The 25,391-nt window shown below is 46.7% G+C and overlaps 6 protein-coding genes across 6 annotated transcripts; 2 read left to right on the forward strand and 4 right to left on the reverse strand.

Annotated features, from left to right (window-relative positions):
- Positions 1–297: 297 nt before the first annotated feature.
- Positions 298–1,652, reverse strand: N7537_011502 (RMD1 family protein; the record flags this gene model as incomplete). The annotated part of the gene is made up of 2 exons (XM_056902556.1): positions 298–1,260; positions 1,320–1,652. 2 exons carry the CDS (start codon positions 1,650–1,652, stop codon positions 298–300), a joined length of 1,296 nt encoding a protein of 431 aa, XP_056747843.1.
- A 203-nt stretch (positions 1,653–1,855) lies between these two features.
- On the forward strand, positions 1,856–5,959 carry N7537_011503 (CLH domain-containing protein; the record flags this gene model as incomplete). The annotated part of the gene is made up of 5 exons (XM_056902557.1): positions 1,856–2,167; positions 2,223–2,249; positions 2,298–3,262; positions 3,315–5,587; positions 5,676–5,959. The coding sequence occupies 5 exons, from the start codon at positions 1,856–1,858 to the stop codon at positions 5,957–5,959; spliced, it is 3,861 nt and encodes a 1,286-aa protein (XP_056747844.1).
- Positions 5,960–6,576: 617 nt separating this feature from the next.
- N7537_011504 (uncharacterized protein) lies at positions 6,577–8,839 on the reverse strand (the record flags this gene model as incomplete). The annotated part of the gene is made up of 3 exons (XM_056902558.1): positions 6,577–8,432; positions 8,519–8,701; positions 8,764–8,839. 3 exons carry the CDS (start codon positions 8,837–8,839, stop codon positions 6,577–6,579), a joined length of 2,115 nt encoding a protein of 704 aa, XP_056747845.1.
- Positions 8,840–11,680: 2,841 nt separating this feature from the next.
- N7537_011505 (alpha/beta fold hydrolase) lies at positions 11,681–12,514 on the forward strand (the record flags this gene model as incomplete). Its single annotated transcript, XM_056902559.1, has 1 exon — positions 11,681–12,514. The coding sequence occupies one exon, from the start codon at positions 11,681–11,683 to the stop codon at positions 12,512–12,514; it is 834 nt and encodes a 277-aa protein (XP_056747846.1).
- A 1,952-nt stretch (positions 12,515–14,466) lies between these two features.
- Positions 14,467–16,920, reverse strand: N7537_011506 (grainyhead-like protein; the record flags this gene model as incomplete). Its single annotated transcript, XM_056902560.1, has 5 exons — positions 14,467–14,771; positions 14,827–16,016; positions 16,086–16,622; positions 16,691–16,834; positions 16,907–16,920. The coding sequence occupies 5 exons, from the start codon at positions 16,918–16,920 to the stop codon at positions 14,467–14,469; spliced, it is 2,190 nt and encodes a 729-aa protein (XP_056747847.1).
- Positions 16,921–21,534: 4,614 nt separating this feature from the next.
- On the reverse strand, positions 21,535–24,075 carry N7537_011507 (zinc metalloproteinase family protein; the record flags this gene model as incomplete). The annotated part of the gene is made up of 4 exons (XM_056902561.1): positions 21,535–21,631; positions 21,691–23,558; positions 23,641–23,736; positions 23,803–24,075. 4 exons carry the CDS (start codon positions 24,073–24,075, stop codon positions 21,535–21,537), a joined length of 2,334 nt encoding a protein of 777 aa, XP_056747848.1.
- Between the last annotated feature and the right edge of the window lie 1,316 nt (positions 24,076–25,391).

Consider the following 25,391-nt stretch of genomic DNA (forward strand, 5'->3'; position numbering starts at 1 on the left):
TTCAGAGGAAGGATAGGTATACTCAGGAGACTACGAAGGTTGTCCGCGTATTATCGGAGTCGCCTCGTGCGGAGTTCCATATGACTAAGCGCGGGGACAGCTGATAAGAGTCACCCGGGCTTTGCTTACTTGCACGACAGCAGCCACATTTGATATTGCACTCGTTTAAAGTTGAAGATGGTCATTCAGAGTAATATTCTTACATTCAAGAGTGGAGGGGTATCATAGTTGGTTGGTCCACGGTGGGGAAAATATTTCACTGACCTTGCGCTTGTCATTTTCTGGCCCCAGGTGACCCTAGGCCTCCTGCTTGCGCGCCTCCTCCTGTTCATGTACTCTTTCTTTCCATAAACGTAATACTTCAAAGCCAACTTCAACGGCAATGAGCAGAATGATAATCCATTCGAGTCGGAGACCATGTGTCTCACTAAGGCGCTCCCGGAGTACACTTGCGATCTCTTGCGCATAGTCCATCTTTTCGTTCAGCAGTTTGATGCGAATTCCAACATCTAAAGCTCTGCCAGCCTGATCATAGTATCCCTCTAAGCCGAGCTCGTGTCGGCTATCCCAAAAGATATCAGGGAGGGAATCAGTGAGCTCGGAATAGAGATTGAGCTGTGCTCGGACACTTAGTAGCTGCCCAGTTTTGCGGAGGACAAAGTCTCGTGTAAAAGGAAGACGTGATCCTTGTGATAGAAGAGTCGGAATTGGCCGAGTCGATTCAAAATAGTTTGAAAGAAGACTTTCGAGGACGGCCAACTTCGTACTCCGGGCAAGACCTGAGGAAAATGCAACTTTGGTCAACACCGTATCGACGGATTGTTGCGCTGCTGGTAATCCCTCTGCATCCCCGTAGCCAGAGTTGGTTCCTAGTATAATTGTGTCCCCTTTGATCACACTGTTCTCCCGCTTGGGGTCTTCCACAAATTCGAGATCCTCGGTTTCCAATTCATCCACATGGGCACCTTCTGCCGCAGGCAAGAGAGTTCGTGTTGCTAGGAATGATGTGAATCCTTCCGGGAGCGACCACGCTACGACCGTACCAGAGGGAAACACAAATAAATCGCCCACTTCGTCGGATGGCAGATCTGTGCTTGAGGGATTCGTCATGCGCTGTATGGAATCTAACGGTATCTGAACATGAACGACTTGCGGGAAGAGCCCCGTTTCCAACGGATCCGGTTCATATCCTCGTTCTTGTAAAATATCTCTGACTTTGCGGATGTTGAATTGCTCGGCTACAGCGTAGGCGGTCACTGTCTAGAGACACCAAAACGATCAGTGGAAGAACAATCGTAGAAGATCTCAGTTATGCCAACCTTAGTCCGATATAAACCTTGCTCTTTGAGGAGCGCCTTGGAGTGAATGCCATCCTTCGACCTCTGTGCTTCTACCGCTACTCGCCGCAATGAAGTGGGAGCTGCTGGTAACCTGGGACCCCGTCGACGTTGCTTCTGGGTATCCGGAGAGAACTCAATTGGTTCATCTTTATTGTTCTGTTTTTGTTTTAAGTGGGCATTGGATGAGAAGAAATCCTTCCGTCGGGGAAGTGCCAATGGAGGAGAGACGTGGAGGTATTGGATCTGCGGTTGCGTAGGAAGCCGTATTACTGGGTGCTTGCAGCTCAAGCAGACAAATGGCCTGGCAAACATTGTGTGTTTGAGGAACAAAAACACCAGTGGTTCGGTCGATGACATCGTTTTGCAGCGCGGCCCGATACCCCGCTTAGTCATGGAACCAAGCTCGGGGCCCTGACCTACCCCGGCTCAACTGTAGAACCACAGAATCCCGTTTCCAGCTTGTCGCATTCCACTTTAACCAGCTCGGGAGCTGTAGGTGCTGTGAGGGATTCGCCATGGACGCGCCTGGCGCGACACCGCCGGACGAAAGTGCCGTTCAGAGCACCCCCAAGCACGACACATCCATACGAACCAGTTCACCAACAGACACGACTGAAGGCGCCCAAGATAAACACCAACGATACAACGACCACAGCCCTAGTAACAGTGACGATGGGGAAGAAGAAGAAGAGGCCGAGGAAGAAGATGACTCGGACGACGAGGACGAGGAGCCCCGCCTCAAGTACGCATACCTCACGAAGCACCTAGGATCAGTATATCGCAATGGGGATGCGACAAGCTCGTTCCTCGTAGCAGGAGATAAAATGGTATGTATTTTTTAGCGGAATCTATACTATAATAATGAGCTAACGTTGTACCTAGATTGTCGGGACACATAACGGGAACGTCGTAAGTTAGCCACACCAGCGCGCAGACATATGAGCTGACCTTGTCAAGCATGTTATGTCATTGCCGCTTCTGCAGTCTCTCCGTGTATACCATGCACACTCAGCAAGTGTTACCTCAATATCGATATCGCCATTTCCGCCTCCCCTCCCGAACCTCAGACAAGACACCTTCAGCAAGCAGACCGCAGAGGAATACAGACCATCCACACGATCATCTAATACCACCGGCAGTATCCGTGGCCAAGGAAAACTGGGTACTCACCCAACTGTTCCTCCAATACCATCGAACTCGATTTACATTGGAACCTCCTCAATTGATGGTCACGTTTGTGTCTCGTCGCTGGTAGACCCCAAGGATGTGCTATTGCGCAATTTTGGCCGACCAGTTCAGTCTATCGCTTTGTCTCCGGAGTACAAAAGTGATCGGGCATTCCTGTCTGGTGGCCGGGCGGGCGAATTGGTCCTGACGACTGGTGGTCGTATTGGAGCGACCTCCAACTCGACAACAATGGGGGGTGCGGCTGCCACAGCGTCAAGTTGGCTTGGATCCATGGGCCTGGCATCCACTAGTGGAAAAGATACAATTATCCACAGCGGTGAAGGGACTATAAGCACAATTAAATGGTCACTTTCAGGAAAATATGTAGCCTGGGTCAACGAGGAAGGCATCAAGATTATGCGGTCAAACCTGCATCTAGATTCCTCAGAGACAGAATTTGCGTGGAAACGAATCAGCCATATTGATCGTCCAAATCGTCCCGGCTGGGATGAAATGGCCGGTGTTTGGAAAGCACGCGCAGAATGGATTGACCAGTCTGCTTTAGACAGTCGGGACAATCTCGATCCAAATGACAATCCAGCAAGTTCAGAAATTCAGTCGACCGTGTCGACCGAGAAAGTGGAAAAGCTTGTCGTCGGCTGGGGAGGAACTGTTTGGGTCATTGACGTCTACCCCGAAAGGGCAAGCAAAACATCGAAGGGCGAGAAACTGGGCTCTGCAGAGGTTGTTACAATGTAAGCTGGAGTTTGCATGCGTTGAATTGTCCATCGCTGACTTTGAACACAGATTACGAACAGACTGCGTGGTATCTGGCATCTCATTGTATACGCCTCGTCTTCTTGTCATTCTCGCATATATGGAGACCGAGGGGGAAACTGCAAGTAACGGAAGAGGCAGTGGTACCCGCAATCGGAAAAAGGGCCTGGAACCTGAACTTCGTGTTATTGACATTGAAACCAAGGAAGAAGTTAGCGCTGATACACTTTCAGTAAACCGGTTCGAAGGTCTCTCGGCGTCCGATTATCATCTGAGTGTCTTGCCTCCGTGGAAGACCCCAGAAGGTCAAGTCGTCCAGCGTGGTGCCTTGGGGGCTCTTGGGTATGGGCTTTTGGATGCTACTATGTACTCTGCGCGGCTATTCAGCTCCGGCGCTAGCATCCGAAGTACCACAAGCAGTGGTGACAAGGGGTCTGGTAGAGTTGCTCCCTCTTTTATGTCCAAACTTCATGCGACCGAAGATGCCCTTCCGAAGGAGGTGCAGGAAGTTGCAGTTGCTCCTGGTGCCAAAATCTTTGTCCATAGCCCATACGACTGCGTTGTTGCAGTAAAAAGGGATCTTGCAGACCGTTTGTCCTGGCTTGACTCTCATGCCCAGTACGAGGATGCATGGCGTCTCGTCGATGAACATCCCGAAGCTGCAGGCTCGATACCTGACCTAACTGAAGTTGTTCCTGAGGCCGCAGGAGGGTCTCAAACTAGTTTAGGTGATTTTTTTGCTGATGATCGATCATCCATTACAACGGCTGGTCGAACAAAAGTTTCTGCTGCTGAACAGGAGAAGGCTCGCCTTGGGGAACTTTGGATCGACCAACTTGTCAGCGACGAGAAGTGGACTGAGGCTGCGAGCATTTGTGGCAAAGTCATCCGCAACGCCCCACGATGGGAACACTGGGCATGGACCTTTATCAAAAATGATAAAATCGACGAGATCACTTCGAAAATCCCGGTTGATTTAAATCCATCATTGGCTTCTCGGATTTACGAAGTCATTCTCACTCACTATGTGTCACGAGACTTGGTCAAATTCAAAGAACTCATCGAAATATGGCCATCCGATTTGTTTGATGCGAATGTGGTCACAGAAGCCATCGAAGCACAGGCGAAATCCGAGTCAGTGCGCGCCGGGTCTGAGGAGTGGCGGATCCTCACGGATTGCCTCGCCAAGTTGTTCCTGGTAGGAGGACACCATCGCGAAGCCTTGCGTTGTTATATACGATTGCAAGATGGAGATGCTGCTATGGCTTTGGTCCGGGAACACCGCTTGCTCGACGCAGTCACTGATGATATACCGGCCTTCATTATGATTCGGGTTTCCAAAGAGCAAATGCAGTCAGCCACGAAATCCGAACTGGAGGAGTTGACTTCGGAGCCCACGCGACTCCTTGTTAGTGAAGCATACACGGGAATTGTCCTCCCAGATACCGTGGTATCCCAGTTGATCGCCGCAAACCGGTTCCTGTTTCTTTATTTCTATCTCCGAGCGCTCTGGCGAGGCGAATCATTACCGCAAGACGCCTCTAAACCTAGGAGAGGACGTGGAACCCATGCTCGGGATGCAGCTAGCAAGCTTGCTGCTGATGAAGGTAAAGCCCTGATTGATAACTTTGCTGATACGGCCGTTGAGGTGTTTGCCGACTACGACCGGCCTCTCCTGATGGAATTCCTCCAAACAAGCATATCATATTCATTCGAGAAAGCCACATCCATCTGCGAAGACCACAAATTCACACCAGAGTTGATTTTCCTCTTGTCCAAGATGGGCCAGACAAAGCGAGCCTTGAACCTGATTCTATCGGATCTCAAGGATGTTTCACAGGCCATTTCATTTGCAAAATCACAGGGGGATCCTGATCTGTGGGAAGATCTGCTTGATTACTCTATGGATAAACCAAAGTTCATCCACGGTCTTCTTGTCGAGGCCGGAACGGCCATCGACCCAATAAAGCTTGTGCGTCGGATCCCAAGCGGGCTGGAGATTGAAGGTCTAAGAGAGGGCCTCACTCGCTTGATCCGTGAGCATGATCTGCAGGCTAGTATCAGCCAAGGTGCGGCCAGGGTTATGCAAAGCGAAGTTGCACTTGGGATGGACTCGCTGCGCAAAGGTCAGCGTCGGGGAATCAAGTTCGACGTCATTCATGACAGAGAGGAGGATTCCAACAAGACACCGACAACAAAGACCCAAGCTCAAGATCAAATATCTGTGAGCAGTGGTGCGAGAAAATTCGGAGGCCCTGGACAGGGAAGATGCGGCGGTTGCAAAGCCGCCTTCCGGGAAAACGGTATGATACTGACCCAACTCCATTCCATGTTTCCTTAAGTTATCCTTGGCGAGAAAAAAAAAAGATGCTAATGATAACCCTGCTACAGAGCGAGAGATACTCGTTGGCTTTGCTTGTGGTCATATTTTCCATCTATCTCACTTGCACGCAGACACATCACAGCAACAATCCGGCACGAACAGCCGTGACCGATCTGCAGATCTCACACCCCGAGCCATGTCTCCAGTCGACGAGAACCGGTCTGCTACCGCATCTCGCACCGTTGGTCCCAAAGTCACGACGGCAAGAATCCTGCGAGACAAGATTGGTGATGGATGTCGGATCTGTGCTCTGACGAGAGATATCGAATCCCTTGGTGAGGTTGAGGTTTGAACTCTGTTGGGGTAGGGGGATCTGTACCCATTCACGTCTGTCCTGTGTGTATACTCCAAGTGTACATACCTATGCATTCTCCTTGTTTCTTTGAGATACCCTGGCTTTTAGTCAAGCTACTGCACCCACTTGTTGGGGATATTAGCATTCATCCATTCTGTGAGGTTACCACACTGACCATTGTATTCATTTGTTAAAGATGTGTGTTATGTTCAATACTTTGGCTGCTCAACTACATACGTAGTACATTCTGTTTATCTATAACATTTGTTTCATAGCCGAAATGTAACTACCCGAATGCATTGTTTGGTCAGTTCTTTTGATTTTGAACTTAGTATTTGGTTGCAGATTACATATTACAAGATACGTGGAACATAATCAATAGTGAACGTTCTTGAAATTTGGAAAGCCATGCTTCAAATAGAATATGAGTCACTAATAAAATTTGCAAGATTAAGGGGAGCCAGTTGCATCCCATAAAAGAAAAACAGCCACCCATCAAAACCATAGGTTCCTCAAATTCCATCGCAAACACAATCATCGCATCAGGTACTATTCTTGCTACATCAGAAGATGGCTAGACTTGTCTCCTAACACGGGAATAATGTGTGGCGTTCTCACATAATCAAATGAAAGATATGAGAGAGCATAACCACAGTGCTCATGGTAAAGAGACGACTGTCCATGATTCCAGCGGCATTGGCACTGTTGAAAACAGGAGAAGGGGAATGAGTGCCACTGGAAGAAGTACCATGAGGAGATGGTGGGACAGTATCCTCCTGGGTGAGGGTAGGCTGTCGAGGAGGCACAACTGAAACCTTGGACTCGGTTGTGGTACCCTCGGCCTCAGTAACCACGGGCTTGGGAACAGTAGTCGTAGCCAGAGTGGTAACCTGCTGAGCAGGAGGAGCAGGAACCTTGACCACAGTGGTAGCCTCAACAGTGGTGGCGGGCGGAAGTGGGACCAGCTCAGTTGGCTGGACCACAGTAGTCAAAACCTGGGTGGTCTCCTGTGGGGGTACACCAGGAACAGTTGGATGCATGACAGTGGTCACAATCTTGGTGGTGGTGTACGGAACAGGAACAGGAGCAGTAGGCTGGACCACAGTAGTCAAAACCTGGGTGGTCTCCTGTGGGGGGACACCAGGAACAGTTGGCTGTATGACAGTGGTCACAATCTTGGTGGTGGTGTACGGAACAGGAACAGGAGTAGTAGGCTGGATCACAGTAGTCAAAACCTGGGTGGTCTCCTGTGGGGGGACACCAGGAACAGTTGGCTGTAGGATAGTGGTCACAAGTTTGGTGGTGGTCTGTGGAGCAGGAACTGTAACCGGGATCGGAGTCACAGAGATAGTGGTAGTCTCTACAGGGGTGGGGGTGTACACCTTGGTACTGATACATTTGGTGGTCTCAGTGCAAGGGACCTCAACTGTGACAGTGATCTCTTCAGTGGAAACCGGGACAGGAACGGGAACAGTTGTCTCCGAAACCGGCAGGGTGCTGGTGATGAGAACCTTGGTGCTGAGACACTTGGTAGTCTCGGTGCAAGGAACCTCAATGGTGATGGTGATCTCAGTGGTCACTGGAGTAGGAGCCAGCTCAGTTGAGTTGAGGCAAGGAGACGTGGTGTAATAGGTGGTCACATCAGTCACGGTGCTAGGAGCCAGTGGAAGAGTTGAGTTTGTGTAAGTGATTCCAGTGGTACCAGGGACAGGAATCGCCTTGGTAGGACGAGAAGATGTAATGGACCCAGTAGTTACTTCAGAAGTAGTTCCAGGAATCTCGGTGGTGATCTCGGTAGCAGTGCCAGGAATTGTAGAAGTGGTGTGATCCTCAGCAGTAGTGACAGGAACAGGAGCCACGCTGGTAGCATCGGGACTTGTTGTTACTTCAGTGACAGTACCAGAAACCATGGAAGTGGTGTGGTCCTCGGCAGTGGTGGCAGGAACAGGAGCCACGCTGGTAGCATTGGGACGAGATGAAGAAACCGACTCGGTGACAGTGGCAGTAACCGTGGAGGATTCAATGTTGGTTACAGAACTACCTCCAGTGGACACCTCAGTAGTATTGGGTACCGGAGTCTGAGGGGTTCCGGGCACGGAAGAGTGCGAAGTCACGAAAGTGGTGCTTGGCGTAGGAGTCTGGGTTGTACCAGGCGCAGAAGACTTGGTGGTCACTTCAGTAGTTCCGGGAACAGAACTGTGAGGGCCAGCAGGCACAGATGACTGGGTGGTCACCTCAGGAGTGCTGGGCACAGAAGTCTGAGTGGTAACGGGCACCGGGATCGACGAAGTAGTAGGCACGATAGACTGAGAAACACCAGGCACAGGGGTAGTGACCTGAGCCGGGACTGGAGTAGTAGACTCCATGGTGAGAGGTGTAGTAGAATTCTCAGAGGTACAAAGAACATCTGTGGTGACAGTTGTGGTCGGTTCCTCATGACCGCAGGTAGTGTGGGTAACAGTAACAGTGACTGGTATCAAGTTAGTTCATGGTCTAAAAAAAGAAGGCGAGGGAATTGGGAAATCCCCGAGTAGAGGATGAGGAGGCTGGACTTACTCAGTTCAGACGCGTGAACAGCACGACCAAACAAGGCTTGAGGTAAAATATTCACTGAAGGTTGATCAGCAACGGGAGATTTCAAGGTAGACCCAAACAGTGAGGTTAACTTGCCTTTACCAAACTGGTACTGCTCCCCAGTGTGGGGGTCCTGAAGAAAGACCGTCTCGATGTCATGGCATTCTGTTCGACGACAAGGTCAGTAAGTGATCAAAATGTAGCCAGTTATGGGCCATGAGAAATACCAGCCGAGGCAGCAACCATGGTCACCAGAGTGGTGACCATGGCCAGGAGCAACTTGAAACACGTCCAAGCTACCATCTTGGTGAAGACGAAGATTAATAAACGAATGTCAAGTGATGGCTTGATGGAATAACCAAGCAATCAATGAAACGAAGGTGAATGTAGAAAAGGGGGAACGAGCGTGAAGTGGAAGAGAAAAAGAAGAGAAAAGAAAGTGGGAGCTGGGGGAAGAAATAGTAAACAAAGTCACCACCTGTTGAGGAAGGAACGGTGCCCGTGACTACGAGGAAACACGTGCTGGTTTCTGATTATGTGCTTTCCATCTTTGAGGCAAAACGTATAAGGAAGTCACGACTGCCACTTATAGCTATAGTGAGGTACTTGACAGGGCAGTACTCCTGGAATATAATTTGAACATCACACCTCTAGGTGTGACTCAAATAGAACCTTAAACTGGATATACCGGCAACTGTAGGTGTACAACATAAGTGAGACAGTCTAAATCTAGTCCATTGACTGAAGTGGATGCAAAAGAAAAGACCCTTTGGCTAACATCGGGGGGTTTCATTCGGTAGAACCATGTCGTGGGCTACAGTATACAGGACTTCATGTCCGGCTTTAGCACAGAGATCAGCTCAAAACTAGCACCCTAAGACTCTCGGATGAACAGAATCATCTCTATAAAGAGGTTGGGGTATCACAGACAATGGTCTACGTGCCACATTAATAAGACAACAAAGGCAAATAGGCATAGCTATATTTTCCATTGTTATTGTCTAGCCATAGAGGTCCCGGACTAAATTTGAATAAGACAAAGTAGCAAAACATTGCAAGGATATGAACCTTTATAAAATTATATTTGAAGTAACGATTATTATTGGCATGACAACCTAAATTTAGATCAGACACTGTGAGAAGGCCAAGTGCAGAAATGGGACATCACTTTAGCATTGAAAATTGTTGATTATCAGCAAGTCTAGAACAGGGTTCTATTTTAACTCAGGGCTTAAGCATCAGCCCTATATTAGTACGAAGGATGGTCTATGTTACTGTCAGGTCAGGGACAATGGTGACACGACTTAGGGCATGATTTATCAATTGAAATTGCAACGACATAATCATGACATAAGCAACCGTGGATACCTAAGGTATTATTTGAACCTTATAAGCCCAATGTCAATATTGACTGTGAGAAAGATGACGTCTAGGTTAAGTGCAACATTTATATACTATAGACACAAAGTACGTTCCCATAAGCAGTGCCTAGCCAAACTAAATACCCACTATAAAAAGCGACGAATGCCGATCATAGTCCTAGCGGTTAGATACTCCGATGAAAAAGAAGAATAAAAAAGAAAAAGATCCAATCAGGGACATCAATCAGAGGGGCAAACGATATTCCAACGGATGATACACTCCGGCTACCGAAAAATACTAGTAGATACAGATACATACGTGAATGTATTTCTGAGATACCGGCTAATGGGTATGGTATGTAACCAGAATCCCCTATACCCGAAGGAGCGGTCACGTACCGGGACGACCCGCGTAGAGAAAAAGCGAAAATGAAATTATTGATTTTTGCCCCACTTTTAAGAAAGACTATGATATCATACTGCTTTCGTGTGGAATGCTTGGGAATTCAAGTGGAAGGAGTTTGAAATACTTAAAATTATGGCTGTGTCTGATCGAGTTTCACATTGTACAATACATATGACAAGTACCTAGACATACTTACGCTCTGTCTCTTTTTTCTCTACTAGTTCCCACCAAAGTCGATCCTTGCCCCTAATTACTATCATACATATATGTAAGCCATCCCACAACTACCTTTTTGTCATAGCAGTGGAAGTGATGTTCAGCATCTACAGCTACCTACAGCTATTTGAATGACAAGCGCTCAGATTATCATGCCGTGCATTCTACAGCATATGACTTGAGGGGTTCTCCAACAAGTATGTTAGGAGCATTTGCTTCATTATTACAAGTGATAATCAGCGTGAACTGGAAAATCTCGCTAAATTGGATGGTATTTAGGAACGGGTTCAAGGCGTAATACTAACCGTGTTTGGGAGTTTTCATGCACGGAGTGTAAAACAACATATTTGACTTAGCTATACTATCGGCAAATTGTCAACGGGTAGAGGTAGGTAGCAAACCAAATGCTCGCTATGCTATATGCTTGAAGCTGTAGTCGAAGATAGTTTGAGTCTCCTAAAATCAGAAGCTTTGATCTGAAGGCAGCCTAATATAGGAATTTAACTCTTTGGCCCTATTAAGACTTCAAGCGCTTAGCAAGACAAGCCGGAAATCAGGAAGTTATATAATTACAATTATGATTATTATGATTACTGTGGTGTTGCCGCTCTAAACCCCTCCCCCCTCCCCCTACGGAAACACAATATAGTTCTTTTCTTTCCATACTAAATGGGCTAGAGGATCTTTACTTGTGTATAGCCTTAAGAACACAAACCTAACTGTGGGTTTACTTATGATCAAAAAGTGGTAAGAAGTGAGCAATGAAACAGAAAGGGGAAGGTTGCATGGTAGATATTATCTAGGATAAATATGAGCTGGCGCACTTTTCAAGGCGCGAAGTTATTCTATGTAGTCGCTCATTTGCAGGGTATATAGAGTAAGGTATATGAGATATTTATACCCCACTTCTCAGCTCAACCAAATATTTTAATTTTTTTGTAAGTTTTTAGTGGTTGAACAGTGTTGGGTTTTTAGGACACGACTAAAACACACGATGTTATCGGCTCGCTTGTATTATCCATTGGGCTACGCTAACACGATAAGAGCAGCACTTTGTCAGCACTATAAGATCGCGTGCTTATGAACAATTTGTACCCCTCTAGGCAATCAACTACTCTAGTTCCTACGCATATATTCACAAAATCACTACCCAATAACAAAATGGTATCTCTATTATCTGCACATGAAATCGGCGAAGGCCTTCCCGTCTTGATCATCCATGGATGGCAGTTGGAGGGAAAAGGCGAGGAGGTGGACTTTGAGCCAATCTTCAACAAAACACCGGGACTTCGCCGGATTTACGTGGACCTCCCAGGCATGGGCACAACACCTGCGAATAATGTCAAAGATCTGGACGAGATATACCATCGCCTTGTGCAATTCATTGATTCTCGACTTGGGAGCTCGAAATTCCTGCTTGTCGGCTCATCATGTGGCGGCTACCTTGCACGTGCGATAGCTCAAAAATATATCGATCAAGTCGATGGTTTACTATTACGCGTACCACTCATTGAGCCCAAGGACAGCATGCGCGATCTCGACGCTTTCAGTCCTTTGGTTGCAAATGAGCAACTTATGTCGAACCTACCAGCCGAAGACAAGAAACTGCTTCTAAACGTTCTCGTTCAAACGCCTGCTTATGTTAAGACCTTAAAGGCAAAATACGAGGAGGTCTACCTTCCAGCGGAGAAAGCAGCAGATATCAAGGTGTTGGATCCGATCCGAACAGATCCAGATCGTTATCAGTTATCTTTTTCGTTGGACGATAAAAGTGCTAAGTTCTTTGCACCTACACTTGTTGTATGCGGTCGACAAGATCAAGTTGTGGGCTATCGAGACAGTCTTCGATTGCTGGAGCTCTATCCACGATCAACCTATGCTGTTCTTGATCGTGGTACGCACGGACTTCCTATCGATGAGACTGGGCTTTTTGAAGCTCTTGTTCGTGATTGGATAATCCGGGTTGATGAATGGAGGGGTCGCGCGGACAGTTAAAGGGACAGTAGCTCGGGGAGACCCGAATCATTTGAGCTCATGCTGTTCAACTCCAAAATGGATCAGAAACCCGCACAATTCAGTCCGTTTAGGAACGTGCTCAATTTACTCAGCGAGACAATGCGACGAGGGGTGAGCACTAAAACTGAAAGGGAGAGCTAAGAATTGCTAGACATTATCCTGTATATATGTACGATATTGTTTGAAATCCAGTCCAGTGTTCGGCAATGTCGTTGTAAACTCGGGATTGTGTTTTCCTTAAGAAACAGAAAATATGTTCTATCAGAAGGCTCATTAGAGAGAGTGATCTCATTACTAGGTATTACTTCGAGGTTTATACCTAGGGGTTGAATACTTATAGCACTTGGGTCGGGCGTCTCTACCCGGTATAGAAATACCACTGACTGTTGCCTGAGAAAAAGGAAAGATCAAATACGGAAAAAAAAAAAAAGAATATTATTTTCCTCGATTTAGCTGACATTCCAGGCCTAGGGCATTCATGGATACAATCTCGAAATGGACCCAAATACTCCATGCCTCTCGCTCTCGGGATCTGGAAGATCACGAAAACGAGAAAGTGATACATCTGCAGTGTAACCGATACTAAGCGTCGTAAGCCCATGTTGTATATTACAAAAGAAGTAAGAGTAAAAAACAAGGGTGTGAAAAAAGCCAAAGAATGTATGTACCACACGATCTAGAAATGGGTAACTACTCGATCTGGAAGCTCGTCTCGATATGGAAAAGACCGAAATTAAGAAGCCAACTGGGCATTGGCCGGGCGGGAGGGCGGCTCCAGGGCCGTCCAATGAGAGGTCTCACATGTACCCGAAGTAGCGGTTGGGATCTTCATTGCCCAAATAGTCAGTTCTCAACGGCCCTCTACCAAGTTGCTGGGAACCGGGGAGTGGATTACCAAGACGTTCGTCAATGTTTTGGTGACTTTTTAAGCCACAGTCCGTGTTCCTTTGGGTTGATGTGGAATGATTTGTGGTCCCTGAGGTGTTGATTGTTTTCTTTCTTGGCACGACAAACCAGATTTGGGGGGTTTCGAGCGTCAATCATCCCGTGTTAAAGTGGCGGCTATTGATGCCAAGAACTAGTGACCAGACGCATGATTGTTCCAAAAAATTTCCAGGGTGTCAAGGATTGGATGGCTGTTGGTAGCTTTATTGGTGTGGCCGATGAGATATAACAACTGAGTATTAGAGATACCTTGTGCCCAACGATAAAATACGGCTCTTACATGTAAGATTATAATTGAGGTAGCAAGGTCATCGTATTCTGCACTTGCATCATGGTAGCTGACTTGTAGTCTCGTCCTCAGGCAACTATCTATATCAAATGATCGAAATCCCGTATATAAGCACAGACAGAGACATGGATAGAGATCGCAGAAAAGTCGAACGCTCAGCTGGCAAGAACCAGCAACCAACAGAAAGAAAAAGGAAAATGGTTAACGTCGAATGAAAGACATGGAAAATCAAAATTGGAACAGGGTATCAACCTCGTATGCTCGGCCCTCGACCAGATCGAAATAATAACCATAACAAAATAGACAAACATATAAATAGTTCCATAGCCTATCGACCCATATACCGTCGTAGGTAAGCAACGCTAAATTTGAACAAAGAGATGTCAAAAAAAATCAAAAACATATTGTAACAGGGTATCGTTGCTCGGAGACTCGTTTATCACCCCCATGTTCAACGCCCTGTAGAAAAGAAAAAGTGAATGCCAGCCCATTGAGAAAAGAGATATAAAAACATAAAACGAGAAGACGAGTGCAACTGATGCACTCAAGATGGCAAGTTCGTGTGCTGCTGACCAGAGTCGAGAGATTGCAGTGGCTAGCAATGCAAGACAAGGCGAGTCGAAGAGAAAAGTTACTTTTGTATTGTGTTGGAATTTGAGAGGCGAATGAATGGTCTTGAGATGTATGCGATGCGGTTTTAATAGGTTAATTTGATCTCCATGGGAGATCCGGAAGCACTGCCATGGGCACCTGGTGTTTCGGAGATGTCGACGATCATGTCATGGCCCTCTGGAAGCTGGCGGACTACATCGTCATCCACTATGACTTGCATGCCTTTGTCATGGGCATGCATAATATTTGAGATTCGCATCGGATCGATGTGATATTTCTCGGTAATTTTCCTCACAAGGTCTTGAGCGGTGCGTTCCGTCAAATAGATTGCACGGTAGTAGCCCTCTGGGCGCTTCACATTTCCAGTAAATCGAACATAAAAGCATGCAACTGCGAAGAAAATTAGCAAACATATTAACGATCGGGTTGCGCTTGCAGAACTTACTCGGCTTGGGAGGGCGTTCCGCTGGAGGTCGGTAGGTCAAGTCTACACCCACGGCCTCTATGAAACCTCTTGAGACTTGATCTCCAGCAGGAATTCTCTGGATTGTGGTTGGGCACGTTGCTAATTTGAGTGATTGGGTAGGCGGCGAATTCGAAGACGAGGTATTGGTGTTAGGCGGCGAAGGCATCATTGACTCCAATTCACGTGTGCTTGAACGACTCATATTTCCGTACTGAGGGGAATCGCTGTCACCTGATAGCTGAATGGGATATAGGTCGGGATCATCGAATGTTTCACCGCGTAAGCCGAAGATGCTCACTGAGCGAGTAGACGAGAACATCTCTTGCATTGTAGCCAACTTGGCCTGAAGATCATCCTCCAAGGAGACTTTCTCTGGAGGAACATCGTCCGAGTCTATCGACCAAGTTCGCTTGTGGATTGAAGATTTCATAGGATTGTCGGATCCCTTTGCGGTAGCAGAAGTGTTGTTTCCCCGTTTGCGCTTCGCAAATCCCCCACCCATTTCTGCTTGGGAGATTTGCTGTTTAAGTTTATCAATGGTTTTTTTGACATGGGCAACGTCATTGGACAGCTTCCGCTCAGCGCCATGATCCCGGAAAAGCTTTACTTTGCAGTAAGACAGCTCCGCATCCCGCGATACACCCGCCTCCTCGCCCGGGGACAAAAGCTCGGTTTTGGCGCACAGTCTGACAGGAATTCCCTTCACGCCTTTGGAGTGGCTGAAATCCGTGGACAGGAAATTAAACCGCACGGGAATGTTGCAATCCGATGCCCCGCTCGCTGGATTGGCAGTCCAAGTGACGCAGAAACCGTCGACCGACATACTCTCGACTTGCACCTGTCGGTTCCTGTGTGCATCACCGCCACCTTGTAACGGATCCACATATTCAACAGCTAATAATTTTCCGCCCCGCTGATGGGCTTCTGTGGTACCACGGCCTTCCTTCCATAGTTGCCAACATGTTGCCGGTTTCGCTCGCTGCTCTCGCTCTTCGAAAGAAACGCGGACAAATGTTCTATAACGAAGCAGTTCGTGGTTGAGGATTGGTGGGCTCGTGTCGATAACTGAGAGATTGTATGCTTGGCCCTTATTGAGATACGTCACGGGAATTTCACTCAAGTTCTTCACCATGGCGGTCGGTGCTCGGAGGGAAACATTGAAGCGGAATCTAGAGTATGATGAAATGTGGGTTAGCGTTGAACAAAATTTTACCTGTGATCAAATCATTTCAACTCACTTTTCACCCTTGGCATAGGACATGTCACCAGCCATTTGAGCCGAAAAGTCCGTAGAGGCCGTCATGTTGGATGCCGTTTCGGTTTGTACACCATTGAGAGAAGAATCATCGAGAGTATCATCCATGGCGTCATATGCGGTGTCGCGGTGCATAAATGCGCTTGGTGCATATGACGGCTGCTGTGTGTATTGGTTCATGTCATGTACTGGATTCATGAACTGCGGGTGGAAGGGCTCAAAACCATTGCTGTGGTGATTGTGTACAGCTGACATACCTCCCAGCGGGGTCATCAGGTGCATCCCGGTTGGAGTGTGCAAATCGCCAGCCTGGTTATGGAACACCGCACCCATTCCAGAAGAAGTTGGGGTATAGAAGCCAGCATGCTGGTTGACAAGAGGCATCATGGAATATGAAGCTGATTCCATCCATGAGGGCGTCAACCCCAGTTCGTGCATATTTCGGGGAGTGCGGTCGTTGTTGGTGATGGGGAGCTTGATACCATGAGTTTCCATTTTCACATCGTTGTTCTCGGCCATTCTAGCAAGAATTGTTTTGTTAGTTTCCATTGAATGCATTTGACCTAGTGGAATACATGATATACATACCTCGAGGCCATCAAATGTTCACCTGCCGTCACATTGCCGGGGTCTTCAATTGGCCCACCCTCGCTGCCTCGCCGAGGGACAATATCTGAGAATGCTTGCTGGAAGCGACTGATGAACTCGCCATCCGGCTTCCGAGCACTTTTGCTGCATAGAAAGAATAAAACGTTAGAAATGAAACCATTATACTATTGACAACTTAAAGCGTAAAAAGCTCACCGGCTGTTAAACATCATTTATTTTATCAATGCTTCGCTTGGCCCAGGATAGCAAAGGAAAGAAACAAAAGGTAGCCACCGGTAAATTAGTGGCCCACTGCCAGCAGAGTCGGATGTGTGCTATCTGGTCTTCGGTTTGAAGTGGACTTATCGGGATTGGGGGCGTTCAGATGCCGTACGCAGTGTTCGATGGTTTTGAAGTTGTACGAAGCCTTGCGTCGAGTGAAAGGATCTATGAGGAATTTCGTCTGAGGGAATGCGCAAATGACTAGCTCGGTGTGCAAATGGAAGCTTGCGAGACTAGATCAAAAAGGTGAAGGTGAATAAGGTATAAGATCGATCCAAAACAATGTTTAAAATGGTAATGGATAAAGTTGCTTTCTTATAGGAGATTGGAGGGAATGATGTATAATTGGAGAGACGAGGGGTGGAGGGGAGATGACGATGTTTAAAAGGGAGAGGGGGGAAGAAGGAATAGTAAGGATGGCACGGTCAATGAAGTCCTCCAATGAAAGGTGTATAAAGAGATCCCACAAAACTGTCATTGAGCCACAGTGGACTTTAACAAAAAGGGGGGTCCATTGGATGTGCTCGGAAGATTTTAAGAGGAGTTTGATCTCGGGAGGAGGAAAGCTGTCGCCACCTGGGACCGATAAGAACAGACCACTTTTGGGTAAGAGGCGTTTTCTTTTTTTTTTTGTTTTCTTTTTTAAGAAAAAAAAAAACCTCCAAATTGACGAACTACTAAATAAATTGTATAATATATTTTGCTATGAATAAAGTGATTGGTAACGAGGGAAATAAATTATGGAGTAAAGGAAAAGGCCCGGGGACAGTTACCGAGCCACAGAAAGCCGTGCAGGGATAAGTGGGGAAAACAAGTGCGAGAACGAGTTGTAAATTTACCGTATATTTCCTGATCCCTTGCGCCTTCTATTGTACGTGTATCTATTTTAGAAACAGTATATATATATATATATCTATCGATCAGCTAGAAACATTTCATAGTTCGACGTTCGTACTATATGATCCATGGTTCCTTCTTTCTAGCATATAAAAACACCCGTGATCTATTGCCAGACATATGTATACCTCCCTGGCGCCAACAGGTAGTATGTAAATTTCTCAATACGACTCATGCTCATGGGAACTTGGAACCATTTCCCTATTAGGGCAATATATTTGTAGCAATGGCTATGCCCAAGTGGAGTGTCTAGGTACTTTGTACATGCAACGTTGGTAGTCTTGACTCAGTACTATATAACCATCATTTATTGTTCGAGACTTCAAATGCGTCAATACCACAATATATATCTAAAGTCTGACCTCATAACACGGTGTAGTACAACGTACAAAAGTACATCGGCCGTGAAGGGAAGGAGAAGGGAGGGAGAAGTCGTGTGAAACAGTGAATCTCTGGTAACTAAGCATGATAGGTAGTCGGCCTGACCGGATCTGCATCTAAACTGATATCATTCGGTTGTTCGGTTTGATCATATGTTTTTCCATTGGAATCCATTGTCTGGTTCCGGGGATATATCAATTGAATCAATTGCATCAATTGCATCAGTTGCATCAGTTGCGTGCTGCCTATCAAACATTTAAATTTATATTGATGATCTCATCTTCGGTCTCTCCCGGCTCAAGGAGACCCCATGAATGGAGGCTGTAGTTTCGTTGAAAATGGAGTGGTTTCTCTCGCTACCGGGGTCTATTATATACTATTGTATAAAACATAATTGTATACCAACACAGTTTATAGTAATGGCTATAGCTTGTCTACGGGTGTGATTTATACTCGGTATGAATGTATGTTGTAAGGCATGATGTGATATGCAATAAAATACAGCCACATACCATTTCAAAACAGTGCCGGTCAAACACAGCTCATTGCTGGGAGGCCGACCCACCAATGATATTGCTCAATCTATCCTTCAATGATCGGGCGGAGCACGTGCTGTAAGTACTATAAATACTCGGCATATTTGAATACATGTATATCTAGTACAGTGTACGTAAAGTTTACCTGCCTCAGCTTTCGATTTAAGTTATTGAAGCTAAAGCGCGGAATTAAACTCATTTCCAAAAGTTGTAAATTACTGGTTTAGCGTATGAAGCTTGGGCTTATGAACATCTAAGGTACTTTGTACACAATGTTATATAGGCATATAACCGAACGCCTTCTCCACTTGTATTACCTCATATAATAAGAGCGCGCCCACCATTGCTCGTCATTGATACCCTCTCCACTTTTCTTTTAAAACGGTCGAGGGTCTAATTAGACCTGACGTAACGACCCTTCTTCTGATTTATTATAATAGTAGCAGTGGAAGCCACGCCGTCATAAGAAACGTTTTCGGTGATAAAACATGGGGGGATGGATGGGTAGGCTAGATGCCAGCTACCAGCGGCTGCGTTGGAAAAGCCACATCCACAGTTGGGGGGGGGAGGAAACCCCCCAAAATGGTTGAATTAGTGTTATTATCGTTCTCTTGGAATCAATCGGAAACAGTAATCGAGTATTGGCCGATCTGGCATTGGTAGGAGCATCGCGATAGGACCTACTCTAGAACATATGCCACTGTACAAAGTACGGAGTTAAGTTGTACAACTCAATGTAAAGATTGTCGGCTCAACCCGCCGATCAGTTACATCATCTATACAGGGGTATAATGATCGAGCTTCACAAAATGGTGCACAAAGTACGAGTACGGACAGTTGGCCGATCACTTAGTGGTGTGTAAGTGGCTGATCCACACCCAACAATAAGGGAAAGAAAGTCAAATACGGTACGGAGTATCCAGTGGATCGGCAAAGGGAGAGGGGCCGATCTACCCTGGCTTACAGTGGTGGATGCTTGCATAGCCAGTAATACCAGCAAACGGTCTTGCCACTTTGATTTCAGGCATTCAGAGCTCTTTGGTAAATGGAATGCCCGCGGGCCCCGGTACAGCTTACGCAGCTTGTATCAGCCACAATCATTTGCCAATTTTGTTCCCACTCTTAAACGCGAATGAGAAATTCCTAATGTATGTATTAATATATATATATAAAGTATATATGCATTCTGTAATGATGTGTCGAATCTCCGTGAGAAGATTCAAAAGCTCATTGGCTGCTTAACACGTTCACTCGCTGTACTTGGAGAATGTCCATACTACTACTATGTAGAAGCATCATATGTATTTACTCTATGATGAGCTCTATCCAGACCATTGGTCACGCCTATATTTTCCGGAAGCTCGGATACATATCGTACCTATGGAAATATCAAAAGTTCCCCGGGTCCCCGGGCCGACTCATAAGGTTCAGATATGACGAGGTCTGTCCCGAGAGATTGGTGATCGATATTCTTTCACTCCACAATAACGGGGAGAATGCATTGGCGCTCGGATTGACCGGCTGATGTTTCCACCTACAGCGTAAGGTAATTGAATACTGTATGCACTGAACGACCTCCATAATAAGATGATCACACCTATGATTTCCCTGGACTAGATTATTGGTCATTGACTACGGAGTATCTTCCGCAAATAGATTCATCTCTACGACTGTACAAGTAAATGGACCATAATCAATAAATCAGATGTAAACTTTCTCCACAAGGGCATTGGTACGTTGTCAGTCTGAGCTTCGACAATCTCAACGCACATTCCACCATGCATTTTGACGTCTCTGCAGTACTCTCCTGACCCACATTTTTGCTATGAATCGTAGGGGTTGTTAACGTGGGGGCCATTTTATTTGATAAGACTGGGATTATTACGTGTTTTCGATGTCCCTGAGGGTGGTGCTTCCCTGGTTATACATGACAAACTGTTTTCTGCCTTTCTCTGCCGTTCGTACCAAATCATCGAGCCAACTGGATGTCGTTTGAGGACATACGTGACCCTATTGTGATCGAACTTTCTGAGCGTGCCTTAGTATTATTTCTTGTTTTTGGCAGTCAATCCGTTCAAGACAGTAATCCCCGACCCGTCAATATTCAGCAGTTACTCCATTACAATATCGTGGGCATGTGCTTTATATCTTGAACTGTTGGCATTTATTTACTCTGGATCGCAATTCTTGAACAGTGACGGTGGTTTCATGACATTATCCTATATGAACTATCCAACCAATATGAATGATGTCCCCTTTACAAAATGATCCGGTAGTGCTGTGTGGCCATCCGCGTGCGCAATGACTACGGGTAAGTGTAGTCCTATCCACCTGGAACCTGTATCGACCGCGTCTTAAGGTCGAAGAAAATATCACCATGTATACATGCAACCCCAACAACGCCCATGACGCCGATGTGTGACAGAAATAAAACACAAGAAAATATATAGACACAGACAAAATCTGACAGAACCTCGTGTATGTAGTGGCCAATGACCGGTTCTTGATCGCGGAATTGCCTGTTCCCTGGTTAGGGATGAAAAGAGGGTAAAAGATGCAAGAAAATGCAAGGCTTGGTACTGCCAAGCCGTTTAAAGGAGATGAATGAGGAGGATGCCTGCAGTCATTCGCAGTCTACCATGCTGTACGATGGTTGACCGGGTTTGTGGCTTGCCTCGAGGGACGGAAATGAGGACAAGGAGCTCCAAGAGCTGGAGGTGAAGGAATGTGGTAGACAGCAATTTGCTATCAGTGTTGGACGATCAATGAGAATCCATCAACCCATGATGCACAGGAGCCGGAGATTCCAGCAATCTTATAGCCCAAAGGAGGTATTAAAGTGTGGCTGTTTGAAGTTGGTCAGCATGGTTCAAATATTGCGAGAGAATAAAAGACGTTACATACCCTGAACCACCGGTAGCATTTCCATATATACCAGATTTCCTCCCCAGGCTCGTGAGAATTTCGATCCCATCAATCCAGAGACCAGCCCGGACATAGAACCCAAGGAGGATTTCACCGCGTCGAGTATCAAGGACAAACTCATCACCGCCAGGCTTGCCTCCTCGCTTGCCGAATAACTGACTGGTCGCATCCTCGTAGCAAAACTCGATACCATCCACTGCATAGCCATGGTAGACTTTGATCGATGTCAAGAGCTTTGTTTTGATGAAGGCACATTCCAGTAACACCTGCTCGGGTTCACTGCCTTCCATCGCCGACTGGCCTAATCTGCCGCTTTTGAAACCAGACTGGCTTTTGGGCAATTTGACCAGAGAATTTTTCGATTTCAAATCGCCAATGTTCTCAACAGTGTAGCTGCCCAGTGCACCAGAGCAGACAACTAGACGAATGTTCTTTTTCTTTTCCTTTTCGGTGCCGTACACACGTTGGCGAAGCTCGATTTCGGTCACCGCAACTTGTCGTGGCAGCCCGTTGGGGCTCGACTCGCTGTTCAAGTACTCAATGAAGTTGTGGCAGAATGTGTCACCCTCGGCATATAGTTCCATGAACGCAATCCCGGACGAAGCAGTGAACAATATCTTGCCGTTCTCGACTGGCCACACCTGAACGCTATCATCCGAAGTTGGAGAAGGGTCACTTGGGAGTCGGAAGCTGGGGTGGAATCGGAAGCGTAGCGCATCGAGGCGATGCCAGCTACACTCGTCGTTGGGCAAACACACTTTCAACCCTTGAGTCTTGGTGCGCGTTGAGAAAGGCTCTCGGGTCAGGAATGTTCTGTTCAAACGCACATAATCGCGAAGCATGACTCCAGACTCCTGGTGAGGACATCCGAAGAGATGGCCCACCTCGTGCAGGTGAGCACCGATGCCCAGATTTGCTGATTCCCAATTGGAGCCCGCCTCGTTACAGTCATTGGCGACGTGGGTCGTATCAGTGCGGGTGCAGTCGGTGAACGCATCCACGACTTCTTCTAAGCACGATGGATAGCTTTGGAGACAATGAGACCCAAACATGGCCATCTTGATATCGTCGTCGGCCGAACCTAAAGCCGCATGGCCAGTGATCATCTGGGATTGGGTATCCCAATGAGAATCGAGGAGGAGAACGGATACGTATTGCTTCTGGCCGGGCTGAGGCTGGAAATGATTTCGCACCGCTTCTTTAGCAATGGCGAATAACTCGTCTTTCTTCTCCGCTTTCTCGTTCTGCTGGGCGATATTAAGATCTCGGAGTTCGGCCACCGTTTTCTCGGTGCGGACTATGTGAACCTTGGCTTCATTCCGCATCTGGCCTTGGGCCAAGTCACGACGGCTCAAGCTACCAGACTGCCACTCTTCCTCAAATCGGAAACAACGCCGCCCGAAATTATTGCGGAACATCTGTTCACCGGTGAAGGCCTGCCAAAGATAGGCTGCCATGCGGTACTTTCGAATCGCCGTTTCCAACCCGTTTCCTTCGCGTTCGACCCTTTCCGGTACTGCATCGTATGTGCCGTCTGAATCTTTCCCCAGGAGGATGACCAGTTGCAATGGCGGGTTGTTGACCAGAGGAAGGTAGTTGATGCAAATCCAGGAGGAATGGATGGCGGGGTGGGTGCTGCCAGTGGACAGCTTTGGCGAGACAAAGTCAAAGCGCAAACGATTAGGACCGGGAACTAGATGAACAAGGACTTTAAAATGCGATGCCGTGACTGGCCAGCAGGTCGACGGGAAATTATCTTGGTGGTGGTAGACAGTGACGTTTCCGTCCAGCGGATGTTGCCTTGGGTCGCCGATTTGACCATACACGAGTAGTACTTTCTGGTTGACCTGCATGACAGTCAGACACTCGATTCCATTTCACTAGAGAAAATTATGCGCCCCCAATTCCTGTGCCGGCAGGCAAACATACCCATGAATTATCAGCCACAGACACTAGTCTTGGGGCGTAAGGCGAGACGGGAGCTTGTGATCGGTACACGCCATTGACTGAGGACGAGCTGCTACCCTATATCCCGAAGCGATCACAAGTCAGTATTGTCAGTTGTCGCGTGAATGAAGTACCGGCACATACAATAACGCTGTTTCTCTGAGAACTCGCCACCAGAGGCCCCGGTCGCTGAGTAGGCGGGGCTACACTGACTGCGCTGGTGGTTTCGGATTCATTGAGCGCAGGAAGACTGGGGGTTGAAATGGTTGGTTTGATCGATGACGGTGGAGTGATTGAGTTATGGGAGGAAGTGTCGATCGTGGATGATGAGTTCCCGGAGACCTCCTCCACACTATGGGATGGAGTCTTATGAAAAGTAGCCTTTGATCGACGCCGTAGGTCTTTGAAAAACGGCATGGCGAAGTTGAGAGAAGAGAAAAAGTCGAAGCTTCCCTGATGTTTTTTTTAAAGGCGGGTAAATTGTCAGGAACAGGGTAACCGTTTGCGGTTGACGACAAGTCGCCCCGCAAGTCACCAAATAGGGGGAGGGGAAAGGGGAATGGTTAATCTGGGTTTATAGAAGTGCACATGTGGTTAAAGAAAGAAGAAAAAGATCAGGGATCAGGGATTCTCCTTAGCTTCAAAATAATTATAATAAGGAGCTACTATACTTAGAGCACTTTTTAAAAAAAAAGCTCTAAAGGGCATTACGTACCCTCAATCTTCGCCTAACCTTCGCTATTATTCTGTTATCGGCTCAGCTCAAACTCTTTTAAGTCGCAATGTTTCAGAGTGGATCGGATCGCACTAATATCCTTAGCTTAGATCTTGTCTGAGAGCTCACATACCCGGCTATGGCCACCTGGGCACACCGGGAGGCCTATTATTCAATGTTTCAGGGTAAACCTCCTGTTATGCTACATTTTTGGGAAATGATTGGAGTTACGTAGGCTCGTGTTAAAACCTCCTCGAGGGGGCCAAGCGGCCAAGATTATTAGAAACTTGAAACACGGTCTCTAACAGGACTGCATAGATGGCTAGATACAGCCTCACGGCCCAAAGAAGAATTGATCTATTTCCTTATTATTTCTTTCCCATCTCACCATGTGGGCATCTAGAATGCTTATTTTCTCTCATTTCTCCCATTTTTTTTCCTATTTTTCCTATTTGTTCTGTCTGTTCTGTTTCTTGCCGGATTTGATACTTCATACACCTAATCTATACTGCTTTCGGCGATCTAGAGCATACCTCAGGGGAAGGACCTCATTCTCCAGTCCAAGTGGATCGGAATCTGTGGCTGCATGCCTGGTTTCTATGGGGATTCCGGAATAGAAAAAGAAAACATTTTTCTTCTTTGAGAATAAAGAGCTTTAGACTAGACTGTACAGAGTTTAGTAAGTAGATGGGAATTCAAGAGGGTAAATACATGTGGATAGATCGGGTTTCAAAACAGTTGTATCAAAAAATAATGAAATAATGAAACTAGATAGGGGGTACTGAGTTGAACTATATAATAGTTGCTAAGTACTCTAAGTACTCCAAGTACTATAACTATACCGTACCCCGTGTAGAATTCAAGTAGAATGGTTACATAGTAGATCTGGAAGAAAAGTAGACAAGAAGAATTTAGAAAAAATTAAAGACATATTCATATTCTTCCCCTGTATCTTCTGTTTGACATTTTCAACGAATAAGAAGTTTCTTTCTTTCAATCCCAATCTGTTCAAGTGCTT

Source organism: Penicillium hordei, assembly GCF_028827395.1.
Source record: "Penicillium hordei strain IBT 12815 chromosome Unknown utg000006l_segment0_segment0, whole genome shotgun sequence".
NCBI lineage: Eukaryota > Fungi > Ascomycota > Eurotiomycetes > Eurotiales > Aspergillaceae > Penicillium > Penicillium hordei.